Here is an 18,395-nt window from a genome sequence, read left to right as displayed (position 1 = left end):
GCGATGACTCTCAACAGAAATTATCACTTAACCAGCGATAAAATCTCTTCGCCACTTAACCAGCGACGGCTCTCACTAGAAATTATCACTTAACCAGCGATAAAATCTCTTCGCCACTTTACCAGCGACGGCTCTCACTAGAAATTATCACTTAACCAGCGATAAAATCTCTTCGCCACTTTACCAGCGACGGCTCTCAACTTAATCAGTGTCCACACAGTTTTCAGTCCAATGATAAAATAATAATAAAAATATAAAAAATGAATAAAATTAAGATTTAAACTATTATTTACGTTGATTCTTCTTCTTCAGAAAAAGTGATTAAATCATCGTCATTGGGTACAAAGTTTTCTGGCATTTTCTTTATGCGGTCATACCAAATAAATATCTGTTACAAGACACTCATAAAATAATTATTACATTTTTACAATTAACTCTTTCCCAAAATAAGACAACCGATTCCATTCAACACAGGTACTGTTTAGATCTATTTCAAAATATCCAAACATGAACATTGATAATAATTCAAATGCCTTTGTTTATATTCCCAATTAAACACATGAATCATCGTCTAAACAATGATCATCTACACACAACGTCTCTACATTGCCTCTGCCCCCTGCGCCATGATCAAAACCAACTGATTTTGCACTTGCAGTTACAGATCGACACATGTAAGACAATCCACAGTCTCACTACTGGGACTCAAACTGACGTCTCTTTCAACGCCTTCAAGTTCAACTGGAATATAACTTTCTGGCATTTTCCACGATTTTTCATGCGCTTACTTATAAGTTCGATTGCTACTTAATGACTTCAAAAATATAGATTACCATTCAATACCTCTATCAGGAAGAAAACAATTCTAAACATAGGATCAAATTTTGTTTGGTGTCTGACTTTAGAGCGATCAAACATGACTTTATGATATTTATGTAAATTTTGCATACTTCATAAACTTGATATACAAGATATTGAATAGACTTTTTTTAAGAAAAGAACATTTCTCCGTATTAAAAGAAAATCTAGCTTTTGTCAGTTTCTATGTCTAAATTTTGAAAATTAATTTTGTAGGAATCGTTTAAAACGCACATGTTAACTACATTGATTTTCTTTAGGCTAAGTTCCTCAAATGTCATATGAACAGCTAATCCTTTACTCAAAATTTCTCGGTCAATCATTGTGTCATGTTGCTAACAATAATCCGGTAAAAAGTGAAACAATACTTCAAGAGAGATATTATAAATTTCAACAACAGCCTAAATTTGTTAGGTACTGTTTATACTCATCTGTCCCATGCCAGTCATAACAACAACATTAGAAAATCGTTTACCATTAAGCTTAAGTGATATAGATTTTTTAATGAGCGAACATTCCGACCCGGAATCAAAACAAAATGAAAACTTCTCACCCTTATGTTTTAAAGTGGCTGCAGGTGTGTTTACCAAACACATATTGACGCGACGCTCGGTACTTGATCCCTTCGACTACGGATTGGCGTCTAAGTGGTTGGGTACAGTACAACGTGATGCAAAGTGTCCCTGTCGTCCACACTTGAAACAGGCAATCGATGGCTTCGTTGAATTTGGTCCATTGAATGATGGGTGTCCACTCGAGGTACTGGGTCTCGACATCTGGTTCTCATCATTTCTTGACCTCCGACACTTGTCCGATTTATGACCCAATTTCCCACAATTGTAACATATTGTTGAAGCCATTGGTAATTTAGGCTTTTTATTGGGGTTGTGGTCGAAGTCGTTCGTCGTTGATTTCCTTTTCATATAAGAAAAAAACGGTCAGTTCTTTTAGCAGTTTAGCTCTTGTATCGATGTCGGAGGTAATCGCAAGTCGACGAGTCCTGGGTTCGAATGATGCGATATGTGCAAGAACTGCACTCGCTAGACGCTCGACGTCATTTGGCGAGCTGCATACGATGCAAGACATTCATCATCCTTTGGCTTATTGTTTAGGAAATTTAGAAAAACAGTCGCTGTTGTTTCGGGACAATGATATCTTGACGCAAAAATGTCTTTAAATTCCGACCACGTCATCTCCGGGTATGTCACTTTTGATAGCCAAGAGGATGCTTGACCCCTTAAAGCTTTACTAAGCAAAATTATCAAGGGAGCACCACTCATTGATTTGTCCGAAATGCACATATCTGCCGTCGAGATCCAAGCTTGTGCATCAGCGTTCTCTGTATCCGGATCAAACTCTGGCAATTCTACACTGACCTGATTCGACGGTGGCCGCAGAGCTTGTAGAAGAGCCAAAAAGTTCCTATTTTGTTGTTCCAATAGCGACTCCCACTTCACTTCACTTCCACCAGATCCAGATCCTGATCCTGATTCAAATCTTGATTCAGATCCCACTTCTGATGTCGCAGCGCGGTCAGGATTATCGGCCATTTCGAATATTAAATAACACGCAAATAGTCCTTACAATGTAATTGAACTAACAGGCACAGGATTACAACTAATAGTCAAACAATTAGGTAGGAGTCGTATGAAACGCGGTGATCCCGACGGTTATGCCAAGCCAAGACTTCTACGCAGCTTCCCTGACGGAGCTTAACTGTCCGCCCTCGCAGGTCTCCTCTACAGTCACCCTCGGTTCGAGTACCATCCCCTGCTTAGCACTTCCGCTGATTCCACCCAAGTACTATAAGTATGCAACCCATAGTACTACTTGCGTTTCACATGAACCCTCCGACATATATATATATATATATATATATATATATATATATTCTTTTGAGTAACTAAAACGAATGGATTAAATTAAAACAATAATTAAACAACTCCCTTTTTATAAAAACAGGACAAATAACATTATAAATAATTATAATTTATTTTCTATAAAAATTAATAGCTAAATATAGTTAGAGATATAGAAAAACAAATATGTTAAAAATAAACGAATATACCGTTAGTCCAGTACAAAAAAGATCAAAAAAAAAAAAAAAAGAATTATGTCATATACACATATATATCTCACAATTTTCCTAATCAAACTTTGTAAAAATTTCAGTTGCACTGAATTAATGATACATTGCCTTACAATACATGATGAATAAATTTCTGTACCAAACAACAAAGCTGGATACGTATGTATCACACTAATAAGAACTATTTATTACTGTTAAATAATTTTATAAAATTAGATTATCACATAATAAAGGTTTACTACAGTTAATTTGAAATAACCATAATGATCGTTCGTAATATATGATTGAATGTTAACAGGTGCGACATGGTACTTCAGTAAATGAATGAGTACCCCCTGCTCTCAAACCTATGTTTACCAACATTGACTCAAAAGGGTCCATCGCCATTCGATGTTGGTTCGCTTCTACCACTGTCTTTATGTCTTTTACTACATGTTGATTGGCCTTCTCGTCCTGTAAAAATCAATAATTACATACACACATTGATTTTCGTTTGTGTAAAACTACTTACTTCACATATTGGTGACCACAATTTAACGTTGGGATCGATCCCACTCGACGCTATAAAACAGGCACTGGGGTGAGGTTGAATACAGTTAACTATAGAGGCGTCTCCCATCAAAGCAGTGACTATCGACGATGTTTTCCTGTCCCAAATAAAGATGATCCCTTCATCCGATCCGGCGCAAATAAAATTACCATCCTCCCCTGAAACAAGAAAAAATCATTAAGCCATCCATTGAACATCCACCAAGTGTTTCCCCACCCAAGAAGTTGACCTCTTTGATGTCCGTCGTCGTGTTACAATGTCCGACGAATCTGACCTCGTAATCCCTGGAGTCGAGTCTCAGATTCGCCTCGTGCTCCTCGGTTTTCTTAACAAACTCCTTCTCATATATGATCTCCTTAGGGTCACTCTCCAGCTCCTGGATGCTGTCACGCATAGTCTTCGCATGTCCATAATCGGGAAACATGGTGGTGTAGTGGTCGAACCAGCGTTTCGCCGCGTCCGCCCACTTCAACGAGATGAAACAATCGATCAGGCCGACGTAGGCCGGCCTGTGCTTCGGCCAATTTTGAATTACGTGGAGGTAATCCCTTGCCGCGCTGTATACATCTCCTATCCACTTTCGATGGTAACACTGAAACGCCCTTCTCATGTAAAAGCAAGCGCAATTGGTTTTGCCTAGTCCTAAATCTATTTTAGAAGAATTAATGCCGTTGTTGGGATCCTGAAACAGTACATGTTCTTAGCACGGCTCCATGTAAATAGTGTCGACTATTTACCGAATGACAACAGCACTTGTACGCTTCAGTCTTAATGTTCTTCGTCGAGTATTGAGGTATTTTGAGTTCGTTGATGTGGCGCGGATTGTTGACGTCGAATAAATAAATCTGTTCACCGCCGATGTTGACCAGCATTTCGGAGCCGGTGGAGTTAAAACTGACGTAGGTGACGGCAAGCTTGAGGTTGTTCGTGTACGCGTTGTCTTTCGCTAAGTGACCTGGTGCGAAGAACTGCACGCAATTCGGATCGATTGGATCCTGCGGTGATGGTCTCGGTGATCCCTGGATTTGTCCGTTTCTAGGACCAATCTAAATAATATGAAATTTTAAATAGATATTTAATATCTCTGAAATTTTTAACTTTCAAGTATGGGGAAAGGTACTGTACCTCTTGGATGGCAAAGGGCTTCAATTTCCTGCGATCGTACAAACGAATGTAGCAATCGTTCGCCCCGATTGCGATGTAATGCGGTTTGGTGGGATGAACAGATATGCATTTCACCTCCGATCCTCTACTAAGGTCTATAAGAACTTTGCTCATTGTGTTACAATCATGTTGCTCTCTCAAATCGTATTGCCTGAAAAAATCACTCATATAGATTTGTAACACCTTAACAGGATAATATTTACAAAACAAGACCGTCTTCTGCGGCAGACCAAAAGAGTGTAGTCTCTTCCGGCGAAACGGCCAACCTCTTGACTCTGTTGATGTGACATCCACACTCAAGTATGGGGGTGTTCTGCTGGGCTGCCCCCGCCGTCGTTTGGACCAATACGCGGCAGTCAGCGGCTGCTGATGCCACAATGTTACTGTTGCCGCCCAGGAACTACGCAATTTTGTTAAATTGATTTTTGGGCACACATGAAATAATATAATAATTTGCACAATTAATAAATACCTTTACGGAAAATATGTTTCCGATGTGTCTTGTAGGGATTATTTGAAGCTGTTTATGTCTGAATGGATCCCAAAGGATTACATTTGTGTCATCTGAACCAGACGCCAAAAATCTTAAACAACATTATTGTTCAATTCATATTTAGATATTTTATAATGAAGTTACTAATTTTTAAGCCTCACAAAAATTATTTTAATTATATTAATTTCGATCTATATACTGGGATCAGGGGAAGGATAGTATATGCAATACCAACTTAAGCGTTTTGTGGAGAAACTCAATTGTGTATATGCAAGTAATGTATACCTTCCATCTGGAGTCCATTCCAAACAGTTTACACATCCTTGATGTCCCTCCAACTCATATTCAAGTCCCAACCGCTTGATAAGGCTACTTGTAAACTGGCTACGTTTAAACAGCGTTTTGCCCGCATCGACATTGATCTCTCTCGATTGGAGCAGCTTGATCAGGTTTTTGGTTTTGTGTTTATGCAATTTGTCCTCCATCTAAAGTTTGTTTTGTTTAAAAAATTGACGTGACACTGAAATTTACTTACGTTTGTCAGGGCATACGTATCGCTACTAAGACACGGGTATCATTTTTTGTTTTGATATTTACAGTGATTGATGTTTGTTTTGGTGTTCAATTTGTGTTGTTATCGTAAGGAAAGAATGTTATCTATTTTGAAAACGTCAAAATATATGACAGATTTAGTGGATAATTCCTAGGTTAACTGGTGGTACCACTGTAAGCGCTCATTTCAAGTGTTATATGCGAATTTATTTGATGTTCCCTTTTATTAAATACAGTATTTTATACATAATACAATATTACATTATTTGTAAGTATATTCCATACATTTAACGCAGTTTATATATTATAACAATATATTCTTACTAAAAATATTTAAGCTATTTATTAAATGAGTGAATTTTGTATGAACATGTAAGATAATGAGACAGAAGGTAAAGTACAATCATGTAGGGGTTAGTGTCATCCCTATCCTTAAAGTTGGCCCTTAACGTAAGTTAGAATAAGTCTTATTAATAAGTGTTTTCCTTTTGTTAGTTATTGTTAAAGAATTTTGTAAATATTTGTATTCTGTGTTTATCTGAACTACCCCCAACCCCCAATAAGTCACAGGTGAGACAATATAATATTTTTTTGAAACCTTTTTTTTTTTAATATTTTGATCATATTACAATATATGAATGAAATCAGAAAATTTTCTATTCAGAGTTATTTTATTAATTTAATCTCCATAAATTAATAAAACAAAATATATATTTTGAAACATTTATTGTGAAAATACTTCAGCGTTAAAATATAGACCATTACCACATATAAATACCATTTTTTAAATATAATAAATATTTGAGTATATATTTACATAAATAACAATAAACGAGTTACACGAAATGACTAAATAACCAGTTAACAACAACTAGAATTATTTGAAATTGGTTGCAACAATATATCTCCCAAATTTATAATTATAAGCACATCGAACAATGTTTAACCTAAAAAAATCTGTGGAACATATAGGTATATATATCTCTAGTTAATTGGTGTAGTTTAATTCCAAATTCGTAGTTGTTTTTGTTGTTAAAAAGCCCAGATCTATAACAAATTGTTACATTATATATTTGTAAGGTTTACAATACTGAACAATTGAGTATAAAATTGATATTTAAATCATATAACGTCATACGAAACTACAACTTAAAAAAGTAATAACATAAACATGTCAGAATACTTGTTTGTATAATGCACAATATAAAAAATACAAATTTATACAAAAAAAATCAACAAACAACAGCGAAAGAGATTTTAACGCAAGACGTGCAAGAAAATGGTAGAGTTTTTAGAGGCGACCCTCTGCAGCAGATCGTCTCCCAGAGATTTCGACGTTTCGTGCCACACGCACTTCCCGATTATGGGCACCTCCTCCAGCGGCGATCGGAACGCAACCAGCATCGTCAGGCACATTCCCTCCTCGTCGTTGACCGGGTTGTGCTCCACCTAAAACAATTACCTTCCGAATAAGTAACACGAAAGCGAAATCGAACGTAAATACGTACGGATAAAATGCCGCACAGCTTGTGGGTGGGAACCTCCGCCCCGAACAGATCTATCATGAACTTCCTGATGGTGGAGTGGAGGCTTTTCGTCGGGTGGATCTCGCAGGTCGGAATGTGCCAACAGTTCTTCTCGCTAATCAAAATGTGCACGCGGTTCGTCGCCTTCTTTTTGATTACGATGACGAGCCTCAACAGCAACTTGGCGTGCGGTCTCAGTGCCGGCAATTGGTCCTTGTGCCACGACGAGTCGTTCGTTTCCTTCGCCGTTTTGTACAACCTTAAATGAATTCGATGCGTTTATTATTTTTTTTTTTTTCACCTCAGGCAACTGTGGTGATGCATTGTATGAGGAATGTCAACAAAATAAAAAACATACAAAAACAATTAGACTGCAGTATACAATTTATATTAAAAAAAAAAACCGTCAGAATAGGTTCAACCTTCGTACGAACATGTCGTTGAAAATGAGATACCTGATGAAGAAAGAATCTATTTTCTATGTACGTGTTTAACATAACATAAATCTATTGTTAATTAAGAGGCGAGTCTTTTAGTTACAACGTGAAGCATGGGACGACATTAAGGAATACGAAGACAATTTCAAACAGGTGATCAGGCAGAGGGAAAAGAACAGGATCCCATTTTTCCATCAATCGCCACAGGTGAATTTGATACAAATATTGTTTCCCTAAATATTTTTCGGTTCAGTTCAATTTTAGAGGGTATTTGGTTGAGTACATCAAAAGAATATGCATAGAGAAAAGGCTGACGCATTGCTGTCTGCATTTGGCGGTGTATTTACTGGACGTTTTTATGGATAGTCATTCAATAGTACCAGAAAGAGTTTTTGTCGTAGCGAATGTTTGCTTGTTACTTGCCGGTAAGTGGTCCATTACTAGTTAATAATATAACTGAATGTTATTTGAGTTGTTTTGAAGCAAAATTCGAGGAAAACACCACGAACATCCCTAAAATTATTGAACTGAACTCGGCAATTAATAATAAATACACCGCTCAAGATTACAAAGAACTGGAGATTATAATCTTGAAGTTCTTCCACTGGTACATAATGTTCCCAACAGCCGCACACTATGTGCACTATTACATACAGGGTATTATATCATCTGACGACTTGAAATCAAATACAAGTCTGAGGTCACTCTTTTACGACTTGCACGACAACATTACCACCTATTTGGATTACGTAGTCGACAGTAAGCGATCCCATTTTTGTTAATTGCTTATAGTAACACAGTTTTTTAGACATCCATTACATGCAATGCTACACCCCATCCAAATTAGCTGCGGCCATAATTTGTGCCAGCAGACTAGAAGTCGGTTTGAATGGCTGGACCAATCAACTCAAAAATTTGACGGATTACACTCCTGATGATTTTCAGGATCCTTTAATCACACTTATGACTAAGTGAGTATTTTTTGAAAACATATCAGTTTGGTGTAACATATAATAAATTACAGGAAAAACTCCATGACGTGCTTAAAATGCACAACAATCTCAAACATTTGAAATTACTTAAACACATAAGTAAAAATTAATAATTTTATATACTATATACATGGGTGCAATTAATTACCTAAAATAAACAATAATTTAAAGCAAAATTGAAACGTTCTTAATGTTTTTGGATAGATTATTTATCAGGTAAGTGTTCTTGTAAGACTTACTTGGCTCTGTCAATTAGTGGTATGATGTCCAAAGCCCTGAGAGAGAGCTCATCCAAATTCTTGATCCATTTCGCCTGCAGGGACTCCTTATCGGCTCGGGCAGGCGTTTTAAGTTCACCTCCGGTCGCAACGCCAGTCAGGACGAACCGGAACCAAAAACCGGATGCGCTCTCCACCATAAGTAAGCCCGTACATTCGATTTCCAGTCCGGTTTCTTCTAATACTTCACGTTTCGCCGCCTCCACTATTGTCTCATTTTTTTCCATTCGGCCTGCTGGTAAATACCTAGTCAAAATCAGATATTATATATTTGTGAAGGTAAATTTACACAATTAATATTTATATTTATAGTTTAAGGCAATGAATTAATTGGCAGAAAATATAAAACAGAATTTATAATATGTAAATGCAGATTTCACGTACTAAACAAACATGTGAGAATTTACAATGTCTCAATGAATTAAACAAAATCAATATACAAAAACGTTATTTAGGTCAAGTTTAAAATCCAATGGATGTTTCATAACACAAAAGACCTACCATTTTCCGGCACACGTCTTTTTGGCCTCCTGCATCATAAGAACCTCATTGTCCTGGTTCAGCATGACCACCGCCACGATGTAGGTGGTCGAAGCTGCCGGCATAAAATTCGCATCGACCCTCGGCTGTATGCCTTGGCTTTCCAGCGCCTCGTTGTAGTCTTCGAGGGTGAAGTCGCACACCTCCACCTGTTCACCCTCCAGCGGCGAACCGTGCAGGATCTTCTCCAAATCCGCTTCCACTGTGTCAGGCATTTTTTCACTGGGTTTTAGGTTGTCGCCGTCCGAATAAGGGGGTTTAACACATTTTATTTCGTCGAAGTTGTTTTTTTCTTACTGGGAGCGTTAACTTTTCGCGTGAACTGGAAACCAGACGTTTCGGTTGCAAAACATTGTTTATTACGGAACCGTAATGGAATGTCATAAATATCAACACGTTCTAATATGCGCTGTTGCCGCGTGTCTCTCCCAGATTGACATGTGCTTTTTAGGTGAATTTATTTTGTATGTAATTTTTTGGGTTGTAATTGTTCTAATTGGATGGTTTATTTCATAAATTTATATACACCGAAACTTAATTTAATTAGTTTAATTTATCAACAGAAGCTTTCACATTTGGACATTTTGAATTATTTTAAATTTTACATTGATTAAAAATACCAAAAACCTCAATTTTTTGATCAGTTTATTAATTACTTTTACAGTTTTATGTGAAAAGTGTCAAAATTTGAATTTGCTTCATTTCGTTTAACATAAAACAAGAATAGACCTCATTGAATACAACTTTAAAACGAGGAACTATTTTGGAAAATATTCAACATTGGGATAACGGATAGAATTGACAACGCTGTACTAGCCGGTGGCTAAACCAAAACTGCTGCAGGTAAAGTTACACAAGAACACATTTTAGCGGTATGTGAATAAATACTTCTATCTAAAACTCGTTTCCTCCTTCGGATACACCTCAGAATGTTAAATAGTGGAAGCGTAATTGTTTCGACTTGGTTAACTGTTTTTTATTTTTTAATTGGGTCATAAATGTAAACGAAAGATGCGCATTTATGAATACAGGAAAGTTTAAAATAATTTTTTTGTCTTAATTTTATTAATTAATTATTAATTAAAAAAGCAGTAAGTTAAAAATGAAAAATTACTTTATTAATCACACTTTTACATACATACATACTGTTTTATTGTCGTAAATATTAAAATTATATTAGGAACACATTTGTCAGTTATATTTACATAATACATACACAGTTTTCAAAGCATTAAATGCACTTAAAATAAAATCCTCGTTTAGTCTATTTACAATGTTATAATAATTAAATCTAGCCTTCATGTAAATACCTATAATAATTTATTCACACAATTCGCATTAATCACATGTGATAGTGTCACATACCTATTTCCTACGTTATTAATTTTATAAGATCAATTATTACAATGTCAAGGATTGCACTAAACAGTTTCGTTTGGCACAAAAATACTCGAAACAATACAAAATTTTCGTAATACTATTAACATTAAAATTACACGTCCTGTGACTCAATAGTGGTGTACTGAACTTTTCTAGAAACAGCGTCAAACAATGGACTAAGTTTATGTGTGACCGTCTCCTTTTTCAAATAAGCATAAGCGGCCAAAAGAGTGATCAAAATAACAACCAAAACGCAAAGCAAAACCGTCAAAGCTTGAGAAATCCTCGCGTGCTTCCCTTCAGCCAGATTTTTCAAGTTCATGATGTATTTCCTGCCGTACTTCGCCTGATGACATTCAAGTCGTTCCAAATTACGCACCTTGACGCTGGTTTTGTGCAGCCAGTTGTATAAATTTTTAACTGCCGAGTCGCACCTAAACGGATTGTTGTCGATGTCCAGTATTAAATTTTCCGACTTGTACGGCTGTGCCAGCTTGTCAAAAGCGTCCAGGTCCCTTTGGGAGAATTTCGTGATGTTGTTGCTTTCCAAATCCAAGTAGCGCAACTTCTTCAAACAATTCACGTTGAAGTTCAGACTGGGAATGTTGTTTTGTCCTAAATAAACGTCGTGAAGATTGGGCAAATCGCAGAACACGTTCTCGTCTTTGAAATACCTAATCTCGTTCTGTTCTAAATGAAGCTTGTACAGTTGCGTGAGGTTGCTGTTGACGAAGATGTCGTGCAAATCGTCGGCCAATGCGGCGTCGGTGTTGTCCTGAAAGGCGTTCGTCAAATGCAACTCCTGTAAGTTGACGAAATTCGAAAACACCCTCGGATGATGATAGTTGACGTTCAAATTGGCCGATATGGATATGTTATTGTGATTTAGTATCAAACGTTGGACGTTCTCCACGCGGTGGAACGCCTTCCCTTTGATGTCCCTGATGCCGTTGTTGCTCATGTCGATGATCCTCAATTCGCTCAAGTCCAAGGAGGTGCCGAAGACGTTCATCGGCAGCGTGTCGATGTGGTTGCCAGTGAAGATCAGCATGTTGGTCTCCTCAGGCAGATCCTGCAGCATGTCGGTGGTGGTGAACTGGGTGTTGGTGCAGTTCACCACAAACATGCTCTGGGTCTCCACGAACTGCTTGCCGCACTGACAGTCCTTCAGTGACTGGCTGCATAATGAGATTTTCGCCTTCGTGGGTGGAAGACAGCTGAGGATTATGGTGGAGATGAGCAAGACTAACCTCGTTTTCATTCTGGAAGTCGGAAATCAATTCTCAGTTTAGTCCTTGGTGACGAATTAATGCAGTTTTACATTCTATTGCATAAACTGTATAGTTTTGCCATTGTTAAAGTGCAAAACAATGATGTTCCTAATCAGACTACAAACACTGTTATTTTATTTACCATCTTATTAGTTTACTATTCTTATTTGATAGCATTTTATTAGTATTATTAAAGAATAATTAAAATTAATAGCCGGGTGACGCCAAAAAAATCACGTAAACACGTTTCTGCAGTTCTTACTTGTTATTATTTAAATACGAAATGCAACTGACCTTGTTAAACTGAATGCAAATTTGAATATTTTAATTTGCGTTTAATGACTTTGATGTTCACTGCCGTTTATAACACAAAGGAACCACAAAATTGAACAAAAAAGTCCCACATATTTCCGTATGCCTACATAAAAACCCAATTTTAATATATGCAAAAGCAGTTTTACCTTTTAAATAATATTTATAGAAGAGCGATTTTGAAAACACCACACCAACTGCTGACGATACACCAAATAAAATAAACGTTAAACAATTCCCGCAATCAAGAAAGGTGAATTTCTCAAAATAATATTGGGAAACCCGTATTCTTGTATTATGGTTTTCCCATATTTGGATTAAATACCAGAAACTGTCTTAAGTATCACAACGTGCTTCGAAAATTTCACTTATTAACTTTAAGTAACTGGACTTACCTCTTGTCGTTTAATATTTATTTAGAAGTTGTTTTAATAAGCCAAACTTCTCACTTTACAATTGTTTGTTCAACTATACAAACTTCTTTTCTTACAAAGACTGTTTCACAATGCAACACTGCTTCAGGTAGGAGGTAGGTAAACAGGTGGTCGTGAAAAATGGGTTGCATAGATTTGGATGAATGTTTTCAGTCATTTATACAAGTGTAGCACTATATTATTTCTTATTATTTTATTTATACAGCCAATAAAATACCAAATATAATAGGATATTTTAGTTGTTAATAGTCTTGTTATTTTAATTGAAAATACTGGTAAGTAATTTAATGTATTTTTGAATAATGCAAATAATTGTGTTGCCTTGAAGATGTGGTTTTCAAGAAATTATGAAATAACTAATAAATTATGTAACTTAACATTTTTATCGCGTTTAATTAACATAAAATCAATGATGTCCATTTTGAGAGTTCATGGATAATAGTTCAAGAAGTTTTTTAAAACACACACTGATTTTAATTCGTTTTATTAGAAATCACAATATACATATTCAATATTTTTGTTTGTTAAAATTACAAAGGAAACTAAATGTTGTCAATATAATTGTGACTATAAGAAGAGAAAAAAATCAAGTTAAAATATATCATAAATTGCATTACATTATTAACATCTACTGAAAAACATTAATTTCAAAATTATTTTACCACATGTTATTTTTAACGATTTCAATGATTATAAATATGATTGAAAATGAATTAATATTAATAAATTTTGTGTGATTTGAAGAATATAAATAAACGAAAAATAAACTTGTTATTTTAAAAGGCTACATAAAGCTTGTTATTTTTAACAACACTGATAACACACGGAAATAATTGAACAATTAATTAAATTCCCGCAATTAATTCCTATTTTTTTTTTTGAATTATAAATAAACTAAATACAAATTTAATAGAAATAGAAGACTACACACAAACAGCATATGTATAATACTCTTCGGAACTTTTTATATATTAATTTGGACATTAATATCTCAATAAAATTAAAAATTATATAAAATAATATAATTCTAATTTAATAAGAAAGTATTCAGAGTACCTAAACATTGAACTATATACAATAACGATTATGCAATAAACGTTTGTAAATGTAGTTCGATAAAATAAACATACAAATCCAATAAATAAATAAGGTATATAATCATAATTGCTTATAATTTAAATTGTACAAACTTTACAAGATTGAAAAACATTTGTACTGAAATCACATAAAATATCACGTCGAAAATGTTCACTAGAATTTTTTACTGTACTTTAGTCTTGATTTTCTTCTTCTTTTTCTTCTCCACCTTTGTCAGCGACTCGGTTGCGCTGCCCAGTCTCCTCAGCGTATGTTTCTTGTTTTTGGTGAAGGCGGCCGTTTTGGCGAAGTTGTGCACCCTGAATTGTCGGCTGGTGCTCGGCTCGCATCTGCCCGACGACGAGATCCGGCCCTTGTGCGTGTAGATGTGCGCGTTGGTCGACGGACCCCACGTAACCACCAAATTGTCCTCAACGTCCTGGTCCTGGTCGTTATTCTTGTATTTGGCGATTACCGTTTTGCCGCCGTTGTTCCTGAAAAACCGTATCTCCTCAATCTCCACCTGGTCCTTGTCCTTCTTCTCCTCCTTGATCGTGTCCAGTTTCGATTTTTGTTTACGCGGATTCGACGACTTCTTCTCGCTGGGCGAGTTTTTCGTCTTCAGCGACAGCTCCTTCCTCGATTTCGCCTTGAAGTTGAACTTGTTCAGCTTGTGCGACGATTTCGTGGTCACGAACGAGCAACTCGGCGTCGGTGACACGCCGATGTTCTCCTTTCTTTCGATCGGCATGGGGGCGCTTCTCACTTTGGCGCTGCCCTTCTTCAACGCCGTTTTCACGTGCGAAGGCCGCGATTTCGGGACGCCTCGCATTGGTTTACCCTGAAGCAAGAACATTCTTACCAATGTCGTTTACGTCGGCTTACAGAAACCAAACCACGCACAGATTATGTAAATGTTATTCATATTTGTTGGAGTTACTTTCATTCATTAAAGAAGATATTAACACACTTCAGCCACTTAGAATGTTATAAGTTATCATATTCTGACATGGAATAACCTTGTTAAGGGAAGGGGTACATTTACAAAACCTGTTCAGTTGACGAAAAAATAAATAAATAATAATGGCGATTAAATTATATTTAATCAAAACAAAAACATATCCAAAGTACATGTCCTTACAACAAAAAACCAGCTACAAAAATATGTATATACAACAAAAGAAATAAAAAATAACTATCAATGTATATACAATTCAACATAAACAACACGTGCTGATTTGGACGGGAATTTCATCAGAATATACATAGTCATCTTTATCGCCTACCTGGGTCTGTAGGCAACCTGTCTTTTTTGTGCGTGAGCCCTTGGGGGGCGTGGTCGGCTGCTCCTTGCCGCACTGCATCGCCAACCATTCCCGCAGCCCGTTCAACGACCTAAATTCCGAGTTGCACAGTCTCGATAGTGGATTGTGGCCTGTCATATCCAAGATCGAGGAGCACAGCGATTTGCCCACCTTAAAATCGATTCGTATAACAAATAATCGCTACGCAAGCATTGGATGTTCACCTCTTCAAATATGAGCGGTGTGTATTTAGGTGGAACCGGCAGAGTATGAATTTTACCGGCGGATTCCCGTAACGTTGGGGGTAGAATGTTCACATGTCTACCTGTGTTATAATTGCACTCTAGAGTGTAACTTCTAACCAGGCCGGTCAGTGAGAGAACCGACACTCTTCCTGAGCCCGCTCTGCTCATCCCGTCCCTTTTGTCTCTACGAAAAAAATGGGATAAAAAGTTACAGTAACGACGGAAATAAAACGTTAAATATAAAACAAGACCTATTCTATTTATTATTTTATTTTTTGATGGCACTGTTTTACCCTTTAAAACTAAAAGTGACTGTTAATTTATGGTGCAAGAGGTTCCAGTACCATCAAACAATAAAACTACGATCGGGATGTGACGACTGTGATGTGAAAATCTGACTGAGTTACCTACTGTGAACCTACATTTCGTATTTGGTTATCAACAATCCCAATGTAAAAACTCACTTCAAAAACATGTTCCTCTCGGAAAAATTGCACGAATTAAAGTGAAAATTGTGATTGTTGAGACTCATCAGCTTGGGCAGTAGCATGCACTCGACGCTCTTCTCCACCTCCTCGAAGTAGTTCCCGTACATGAATATGCCCTTCTTGGAGGCGTGCCCGTGCAGATCGATGTACAGATACAGCCCGGACTCGTTGGTGTCGCCGTGATCGCCCACCCGGATCGCTTCCGCCTCGTCGTCGCCGCCTCCATCGATGCGAACGCCGCAGTGTCGGCAGTACTCGCAGCCTGGGGAATCCGTCAGGTTTAACGTCGGTCTTATGTCGGATATGCCCGGCATGGTGGACTCGAGTTTTTTTATGTCGGCCTTACATGAGTTGCACCACGGCGACGGTTTCGTGTCGCCCTCCTCCAACGTCATGTGCGATATCTTCTTATTTATCTTGTCGTTTTGGGCGACGCCTTCCTGCTCCTCCGCCTTGTCGTTCATGCATTTGTCGCACGTCTGAGTGACGTCCTCTCGTTCCTCACCGAAGTGATAGTACCTAAAACACGCCACGTAACCCCCTCTTATTCGCCTTGTAATCTCATCGCTAACCTGATGAGTGATCTGGCTGCGAAAACGGACGGATGCTCGGTGAAATTCGGATTCATGTACACTCTGTTCAAGTTCACGCCTCTGGTGTCGGTTCTGTAGTGGCCGCGGGCCACGCCGTCCGGATTCAAAAACGGTATCAACTTGAACACGTACATCTTTCTCAGGATTATCGACGAGAGATCGTCGCGACACAAAAGTTGATTCAATAGACCGTTGAACACGAAACTCGATGGCGTCTCCCCCGGATGCACCCGAGCCGAAATAAATATGACCTAAATCCGAAGAAATCTCAATGAACAAATAGACCAGATGTGAAAATTATATGCGTACCTTTTTGCCGATAAATTTGAATGGTCGCTGCACACTTTTGTCGGGAAAGAGATTCTTCAAGCGAACCTCCCGCTCACTGGTTATTCCGTGATACGAGCTGAGCGTAATCAGATCTATGCTCCTTCCGTCCAGGGAGTTGCAGATGCGCTCCCGTACATAATATATGTCGTCTTCGGACATCGGCTGATAATTGATAAAACGTCGGTCGATGGTGGTCAGCATCCGGTCCAATTCCGTGTACGTAAAAGGGTATGTAAACGCAAAATACATAATGCTCTGCACATTTTCGGGTGTGCGGAACTTAAATGTGAGAGTGAAAATGTTGTCATTGATCTGGAGGAGGCAACAAAACATATATGATAATTTTTAATATTCTTAGTTTGATAAATATGTTAGATGTTTTTGTTGGTTTAAAGTATTTTTAGCATATTTTACAAAATTTTTAAATAAATTGTTATTCTTTCAATGATTGATACTATTTATAATATAATGAATATGATCAAATTGAAGAATTTCTATTTGTTCACATACATTTTAGAGAATTATATAAATTATGTATTAAAACATTTTTAATAAATAATAAATTAGTGTCCTTATGATTAAATGGAAGCCCATATGTGCCACAAGTACTTACTGTGTATGTGGGTCTATCTCGTATTCTTTCCCACTGAGGTTTCCCAGGAATGATTCTGTGAACAGGAGCCATGCCCTGACTGTACATCTTACCTTGTCTGTTCAAGTCGACCAGATTGAATTTGATCAGAATTGACGGTTCATTGGCTACAAACACAGACACTTATATTTGGGGCTCATACGTCAGTGAACTAGGCAATACCTTTGAGGCCAAAATAGAACCAAGTCCTGTTCCCGTTCTCGTATTCGGTGCCATGACAATCGGGTTTGGTCCAGATGTTGAATTCGGCATCGGGAACATCGGGGACAACGGATTTGCTACCAGTTTGTTTGACTGGAACAAAGTCTCAATGGTTGTGTAGACTGTAATTGAGTTAGGACTTACCCGCTTCCGTGGGTGTGACATATTCGACCCGTGCCAGATTGGCCGAGTCAAAGTCGTTGAAGAAGGTGAACTCTGAACATTTTATACCTTCCATGTTTCGCAGAACACGAATTTATCAACCGCAATTCATAGTTGTGCTTATGGTAATTGATATTAGTACTAATTTGACCTAAAAATGAACTGCCATACGCGAGGGTGAACGTCGAACAATTTTATGACAAATAATGATGTTTCCGAATAATTAAAATAATGTAAACAAATAATGACACTTGATTGGAAAAATCAGCTGGTCTTGGGTCCTTTGTTATGTCACAATTGAATTGAATTGTCAAAATATTAAATATTATCGTCTTGAGCACAATTTTAATATTTTTTGTTATTTGGCGGTGAGATTTAATTTATTTACATTCACTTCTAAAATTGTCAATATTTTGTAAACTGCAAAATACAGTAATTGATAATACGTATATTGCACTGAAGATGGC

At 37.2% G+C, this 18,395-nt stretch overlaps 5 protein-coding genes across 8 annotated transcripts; 1 reads left to right on the top strand and 4 right to left on the bottom strand.

Annotated features, from left to right (window-relative positions):
- Positions 1-2,826: 2,826 nt before the first annotated feature.
- Positions 2,827-5,843, bottom strand: LOC109600986 (WD and tetratricopeptide repeats protein 1). The gene is made up of 9 exons (XM_020017181.2): positions 5,690-5,843; positions 5,440-5,639; positions 5,134-5,245; positions 4,865-5,061; positions 4,623-4,812; positions 4,235-4,543; positions 3,714-4,179; positions 3,459-3,655; positions 2,827-3,400 (listed from the first exon to the last, which is right to left on the bottom strand). The coding sequence occupies exons 2-9, from the start codon at positions 5,637-5,639 to the stop codon at positions 3,239-3,241; spliced, it is 1,833 nt and encodes a 610-aa protein (XP_019872740.1). The 5' UTR covers positions 5,690-5,843; the 3' UTR covers positions 2,827-3,238.
- Positions 5,844-6,415: 572 nt separating this feature from the next.
- LOC109600989 (8-oxo-dGDP phosphatase NUDT18) lies at positions 6,416-12,938 on the bottom strand. 2 transcript variants are annotated; one of them, XM_049965580.1, is made up of 5 exons: positions 12,838-12,938; positions 9,441-9,801; positions 8,901-9,185; positions 7,215-7,491; positions 6,416-7,155 (listed from the first exon to the last, which is right to left on the bottom strand). In XM_049965580.1, exons 2-5 carry the CDS (start codon positions 9,692-9,694, stop codon positions 6,964-6,966), a joined length of 1,008 nt encoding a protein of 335 aa, XP_049821537.1. In that variant the 5' UTR covers positions 9,695-9,801; positions 12,838-12,938; the 3' UTR covers positions 6,416-6,963. The 2 variants fall into 2 exon arrangements, with proteins under 2 accessions (XP_049821537.1, XP_019872746.1); XM_020017187.2 differs by lacking the exon at positions 12,838-12,938 and having other exon boundaries at positions 9,441-9,915.
- LOC109600990 (cyclin-J) lies at positions 7,561-8,837 on the top strand. Its single transcript, XM_020017188.2, has 6 exons — positions 7,561-7,714; positions 7,769-7,876; positions 7,923-8,094; positions 8,153-8,428; positions 8,478-8,640; positions 8,694-8,837. The coding sequence occupies exons 1-6, from the start codon at positions 7,667-7,669 to the stop codon at positions 8,740-8,742; spliced, it is 816 nt and encodes a 271-aa protein (XP_019872747.2). The 5' UTR covers positions 7,561-7,666; the 3' UTR covers positions 8,743-8,837.
- LOC109600988 (phospholipase A2 inhibitor) lies at positions 10,576-12,975 on the bottom strand. 3 transcript variants are annotated; one of them, XM_020017185.2, is made up of 2 exons: positions 12,838-12,975; positions 10,576-12,121 (listed from the first exon to the last, which is right to left on the bottom strand). In XM_020017185.2, exon 2 carries the CDS (start codon positions 12,118-12,120, stop codon positions 10,972-10,974), a length of 1,149 nt encoding a protein of 382 aa, XP_019872744.1. In that variant the 5' UTR covers position 12,121; positions 12,838-12,975; the 3' UTR covers positions 10,576-10,971. The 3 variants fall into 3 exon arrangements, with proteins under 3 accessions (XP_019872744.1, XP_049821535.1, XP_019872745.1); XM_049965578.1 differs by lacking the exon at positions 12,838-12,975 and adding an exon at positions 12,592-12,746; XM_020017186.2 differs by lacking the exon at positions 12,838-12,975 and adding an exon at positions 12,425-12,556.
- A 1,034-nt stretch (positions 12,976-14,009) lies between these two features.
- Positions 14,010-18,346, bottom strand: LOC109600993 (cytosolic carboxypeptidase-like protein 5). Its single transcript, XM_020017191.2, has 9 exons — positions 17,911-18,346; positions 17,728-17,859; positions 17,527-17,672; positions 16,893-17,225; positions 16,563-16,834; positions 15,967-16,509; positions 15,482-15,686; positions 15,240-15,428; positions 14,010-14,794 (listed from the first exon to the last, which is right to left on the bottom strand). The coding sequence occupies exons 1-9, from the start codon at positions 18,002-18,004 to the stop codon at positions 14,138-14,140; spliced, it is 2,571 nt and encodes an 856-aa protein (XP_019872750.1). The 5' UTR covers positions 18,005-18,346; the 3' UTR covers positions 14,010-14,137.
- Between the last annotated feature and the right edge of the window lie 49 nt (positions 18,347-18,395).

This window comes from Aethina tumida, chromosome 3, assembly GCF_024364675.1.
Source record: "Aethina tumida isolate Nest 87 chromosome 3, icAetTumi1.1, whole genome shotgun sequence".
Classification (NCBI taxonomy): Eukaryota; Metazoa; Arthropoda; class Insecta; order Coleoptera; family Nitidulidae; genus Aethina; species Aethina tumida.
This window is presented reverse-complemented; position numbering and strand designations above follow the sequence as displayed.